Here is a 6220-nt window from a genome sequence, read left to right on the forward strand (position 1 = left end):
CAACAGTGACAAAGAATGAGTTTGGCATGATTTTATTTTGTGTCTTACTACTTTTAATATCTTTTAGTAATGTAGATATTTGACTTTGACTGTGGTTGTGAAGTTTTTTCCAGGCAATTTTCCAGGCAACCCTGACACTTTTGGTTGGAGAGGATCCTCTGTTTGTTCCTATAAACTTATATTCTGTATAGTTTGACTTTGGTTTAAAATGTCTATAGTACACTCTGTCCAGTAAACGTCCTCTTAAGAGTGTTTGTTTTATCAAGGGAGTGTTGTAGAAAGTGTTGTGACTTCTTTTTCTCTTTCTTGTTTTCTTTAAATCAGTTTCACATGCTTCTCTTTCTTTCTGTCGTTCTCTCTCTGTCACTCAGATGGATCAGCTAAAACAGGACTTATCAAAAAAAGAGTCAGAAATGTTGGCCCTCCAGACAAAGCTGGAAACCCTGGCAAACCAGAACTCGGACTGCAAGCAGCACATCGAAGTCCTCAAAGAGTCCCTTTCAGCAAAGGAACAAAGAGCCAGCGTCCTGCAGTCAGAGGTCAGTGTCCATGCTACATGGTTATCCTACTGTCAGAGGTCACGTGCGTTTGCTAAATTGGCCAAAGCAATTATGTTATTCTGTGAATAAGAATAACAAGAGAGTAACTCTTTGGAGGTACATATATATTTCTGTTGTCTTTTTGTTCTCTCTTCTCGTGGCTTTGGAATGGAGGGAGTGATGGAGATTTTATGCCCTCTTTCATCTGGCCTCCCCATCATTCACCAGCTCCTTCATCTAGCCTGAGCCGGGGGAGGCCTCACTCATTTGAGTGGAGCATGGAGCTTTCACTTTACATCTCCGCATAGGAGCTGAACAAGGAGAGCTGGGGCCAGTGTTCACTCCTCCATTACAGGAAGCAATTTGGACCAAAATTAGACCCTTAATCATCTGTGCTGTGCAGTTTTTTTTTTTTTTTTTGTGGCAGTGGGGAGGCAAAATACCACGTTATTTTAAAAGAAGTGGGTCATTTAAAGTTAGAGAATAGGAGGGTTAAGCAGAGGCCATGACACATGCAATCATATGTGGACACTGAAGAGAACTATGGTTTGAATAGTGATGCTTGCTGGATTTGAGCGGCGATGCTTGCTGGATTTGAGCGGCGATGCTTGCTGGATTTGAGCGGCGATGCTTGTTGGATTTGAGCGGCGATGTTTGCTGGATTTGAGCGGCGATGTTTGCTGGATTTGAGCGGCGATGTTTGCTGGATTTGAGCGGCGATGCTTGCTGGATTTGAGCGGCGATGTTTGCCGGATTTGAGCGGCGATGCTTGCTGGATTTGAGCGGCGATTCTTGTTGGATTTGAGCAGCAATGCTTGTTGGTCGGTGGACTAGAAGCTCTCCTCCCTTTTCTCTACACTATGTTTTGGTGATTTTAGTGGGGTTGTTCCCCACTTATTCACTCATCTAGTTTCTGCTACTGGTTCTCTCTCCTAAAAGGTAGATTTCTAGAGTTCCAAGCTCTCTCAAATGTGTCACTCCTAATACCGCCTCTCTGTACGCTCTTACATACAGCATGACTTGGCTAGTGTGCGTCTGTATCAGCTTGTTTCAGTCTCCGTCGCAATGTTTGACTTTGCCTGTGCGCATGAGTGTTTGCGTTAGAGAGGGAGCTGCTATGTGTAGGACTTGACAGTTTTTTGCTGGTAGGCTGCCTAGCATAATAAGGGTCGAGCATCAACAGTGTTGCGGTTTAACATTGCAGCAGCCTGCCAGGCCGTATGGCAGCCACTGGTGGTGGAAGAGCCAAAGACAGTTCTTCTCCTCTGGGTAGGAACCGACTCTCATGGCTTTTCAGCAACTGTGGCAGTTGACATTAGTAGAGCTGCCAAACAGCCCTGTTAATCTTTCTTAGATAGTTTCAAGCAAATTCACATGTATTGTGAACAGAGATGTCATTTATTTTGGGCAAATTCTCGGAGTGTCCTGGAGAGTTACACTCATGCATCCTGATCAAATGTTATTGAATCTGCAATGCCATGGTGTATTGAATTGATATTATGTGGACTATTTTCTGATTGCATAGTAGCGGTGTTTTGTGCTGCAGCGTCAGCTGTAATTCAAGGCTATAATTGGAGGGTGCAGTCTCTCTGGCGTTCTGCACCGTGAAACCAATCCCACATCTCAGATGTCCAATTAGAAATTTAGCTGCATTTTTAATAGGGGTATTACAGCAGCAATGCCTAACCTTCTTACCTTGTCAACAGATGTCACTGGAGCCTATTTTGCTGTCTTGTTAACTGTTTCCTCTGTCCAAGTAGTGTAATTAGCTAATTATGGTTATATATACTAATATACTAATTAAAGGTAATATCAAATGCGGTGTCTCGTTTATCAAAGTTTGCTCAGAACATGTTCTACATCTGCATGAATAAACAGTCAGTACACACAAGACAATTGGCACATAGAATATGGCATTTGTGAAAATTGGCTTTTATAATAAGTCATAGACATTTCCATAAAGACAAAAGCCCACATCATCTTATATGTTAAACATCTTCCATTTAAAAGTTAATGCAGACTTTATGTTCCCTGTTGTCTGTAACAAGCAAAGTCCAAAGTGTTAAGAAATAAAAGTAACCACTGTCAATGGAACAGAGGTACTGTTGCACAAAACTGAGCTAAAACAAGTGGTTTGACATAAGAAAACAACACAGGTGACAGATGCTGTTAGTGGCACATCGCCTGTAGTTAGAACTACTGCAGACATGAAGATAAACTGGCTTGATTTGAACTTTGGTGACAACAAAGGAAAATGATTACATCCCACAAATCTATACAAGTACTACCGGTAGGTACTACACCACTCACGTGACATCACTAGATGTAAAAAAAAAAATGCAGCTATTATTGGTGAGACTTCCATGAAAGGAATTATTCATGGTAGTGAAATGGAGAATGCTACCCCGGCAACCAGAGATTGTTTTATTATTTTATTATAGTAATTTAAAACTTTCAGCATAACAGTTTTGGAGAATATTAAATGTGAGCTAAATGTAGGCGTATTATAAACCTGTTGCATCACAGTATAAAACAGTTAACATATTTTTTAGTTGTTTGTATTTCGTGTAGATCCAGCGAATGAGCCCAGTACACCTTGACGAACCGTGCCAGATTAGAGGCATCATGAAAAGCTTAATTACTGAATAATGTTAGACCTTCGCAGGTGTGCATTACAGCACACAAGCACAGCCACTGGGCTTTCACGAAACCTGCAGCGTGGTCCAGTGTGCACTCAAGCGCTTGTTTGTAATTACGCTGCTGAGTTGAAGGATTTGCCACAGGAGTCTTCAGCCAGGGATTCGGGGCCTAAACTTCTGTCTCATGCAGCAGTAGCACACACTGCACAGTGCGGTACAGCAATATACTACCTTCTCATACTGGCCAGTATGTCAGCCGTCTCCAATAGCAGCGTGTCGGAGACGACGTCCAACTGCGGTTCTGCGCAATAAAAGGACTGTGTGTCCCACCTGGTCAGTTGCCGATGACATTCACGAAAGGCAAACGGGCATCACAAATCACCTGTATGTTAACTGATGAAATGCTCTTCTCATGTATAGGAATTTCTTAAAACTAAGTGATTTTATGGCTGTGTATGTAAAGTCTTTTGCCAAAGCCTGCGATGGCATGGTAATCCCCACCACTGTTGTCTTTTCCACTGCTGTATTTGGAAATAAAATATACTGCAGGGTGAGTGATATGAATATAAGTAGCGTTATTCGGCTCATGGCTGGGAAATACCAGAACTGTCTCCAATATCTCAGAGGAATGCGGCGGTGGCTAAGACCCCCGAAGCTGAAGGAAGCCCAGCGAGCGCGTGGACGCTGATGCATTGTGTTAGCCGCGTCAGTGGGGGGGCTGGCGCAGATCAACGCAAATTCCCCTGGACAAATTAAATTGAGTGATGAGCCAGCAAATAGGTCTGTGTGGTCCTTAAAAAGCCGTTCCGAGCTCAAAGCAGCGCCCGCCAATCTTCAAGCAAGGCAAGGTCAGCAATTGTCTGAATCGTTGCAGTTAATCTTTAAATGTGCCTTTTATATGTTGGTGACGTGGACTTAATATAACCCCTTTTCACAAGTCATCACAGTTCTCTGGGGTCTTAATGAAATGTCTGTGACATGCTTCGGTCAAAACAGCTCATGGATCAAGCCACGGCACCTTTCGCACGGCTCCTTTCTCACGGCCGGGTCGAGTCCTGTTCCTTTAAATGATAATGACCCGCCGCACACCCCACCCCCCTTCCACAGGGTGTGTTGACGGGTCCGGCTTCACGCTACCGTTGAAACTGTTGAACCTGAACCCTAGGAGAAACACGCCTGCTGAAGACACAGCAGTGCAACTCTATATGTCTGAACCAGGTCCAGACCCTGGGTTTGCTCCGAGGTCAGCTCTGCCCATTCTAGTAACTACATATATCCTGACATACATAACCACACTGACGTAAAACACACTTTCCCCTAGCGAGTTTTAACGAGTTTGCTCCCTGATTGTAACACAGCTGTAGATAAGCTGTAGATAAGCTCTAGATTCATGTTTTTTTTTTATGTGTTGATAATATTAAGTTAACCTTAGCTACAGTCATTCAACAGGCAAACCAATAGGGCTAATGTTATTGTGGATCCTGCACCTGTAATGTTAACTTTATAGAACATTCTTAGCTCCAAATGATTATTTTTAGCTGATACTAAAGTGAAACATAGAAATCATCATATTATATAATTATTTTTAAATAATTAGCCTAATTTTCAGTGTTTGCAGTTTTGCTTAAATGTACGTGCAATGAAAGCACAGCTTCACTGAAAAATTTATTTAAACTTCTGTATCACATCTGCACCTTTGTGTGAACACTATAATCTTCCAATTATGCTAATGAAGAGGAATTTTGCATTACTGACAGGGGTTCCTGCATATGTATGGTCAGGACACAAAGGCACAGAATAAAAGAAATGATTCTATGCGTAGAAATATTGAGTAAACAGAACTTCGCAGCATAAACCTATGCATATGCATAATTGATAAATGAGACTCCTGAACTTTTTAGGAAAGAGAGGCATGTCAAATCATATTGTAGGTTTGATTCCAGAACTCGGGGGTTAAGTGTGGTTGACCTGGTCATCCCACTAGTTTCTCACTAGGAAAATTAGCACACTTTTGAAAAGGTTTTCTTGTGTCCCTGTGCACATATGATGGATTGCAGGCATCATGTTGCAATGAGTTTTTATTGGAACGCCACAATCAAAGAACCATGCGGTTAACTAACAGCTCACTGTGTTCATGCTGTGTAACCTCACTTTGGTACGCTCATTCAAGATGTACTGAAAAGATGTTTGCTGAAGGAAACAAATGAAAATGAACATTTTTGAGGGAACCAAAATGCTTAATACAGAACAAAATAAATTAGAAGTGTCGGAATAATCCATTTCAAATGACTGTTCAGTTATTTGAATCCTCATTTACGTCCCTGGTCCTAACCACTGAGTATTATTGTTGGAGATGTCTGTCCAGGTCATTGTTCCAGACAGTATATTCTGTTCCACACGACTACCCATGTGCACTCACTCACACTCACTCGCTCTTTCTTTCTCTAGCTTTCTCATACGTACTCAAACACATTCGTACACACTGGTTTTTTTTTTTTCTTGCCAGATAAAAATGACAACTTTAATTGGCAATTAGGGGCACAATCTTTTGGTGTCTGGCTTTGGAGCTGCTAAACAAGAGGCTATGGAGTTGCATGGTTTGCAATGCGGGGTCAAATACTGCTGTATACTGTATACTGCTGGAGCTTAGGCCTTAGTGTAGGCACCTTTCTGTATTTTTAACATGCCATTTTAAGTTTGTAGTATGTGCAAAATATGGGGTAGGACTTCATTTAAATTGGTGGGAATTCATTAAAATTACTGTATGCATCTGAAATGTTTCATGCAATATGAGTTCATCAGTTTTGGTTTGTGCTGTTTGTAGCTCTGCCATGCACTAGACTGCAGCCGTGAATGTGCAGCAGGAAAACCTTCCTCAAAGTAAGAAGCTTGAAGGCTCCTGCTGGACTTGTGCCAGTTCAGGTGGTATCGATGTCTGGGGGTTGAGGCTACAAATATGTGTTTTTTCAGGGCTTGTGCCAGAAGCTTCCAGACTTGTCAGCTTCTTGGAGGAACAAACGTTGAAAGCATGGCAGTGGTCCT

At 42.1% G+C, this 6220-nt stretch overlaps 1 protein-coding gene across 3 annotated transcripts in view; it reads left to right on the top strand.

Annotated features, from left to right (window-relative positions):
* The window catches only part of LOC143512554 (ERC protein 2-like), a 215104-nt gene that overhangs the window by 38790 nt on the left and 170094 nt on the right, over positions 1 to 6220 (top strand). For all 3 annotated transcript variants that reach the window (XM_077003020.1, XM_077003021.1, XM_077003022.1), the window contains exon 8: positions 372 to 539. In XM_077003020.1, the coding sequence (XP_076859135.1) occupies positions 372 to 539 (168 nt within the window). The remainder of the gene's footprint in view (positions 1 to 371; positions 540 to 6220) is intronic.

The sequence above is a fragment of the Brachyhypopomus gauderio genome, chromosome 4, assembly GCF_052324685.1.
Source record: "Brachyhypopomus gauderio isolate BG-103 chromosome 4, BGAUD_0.2, whole genome shotgun sequence".
NCBI classification, from domain to species: domain Eukaryota; kingdom Metazoa; phylum Chordata; class Actinopteri; order Gymnotiformes; family Hypopomidae; genus Brachyhypopomus; species Brachyhypopomus gauderio.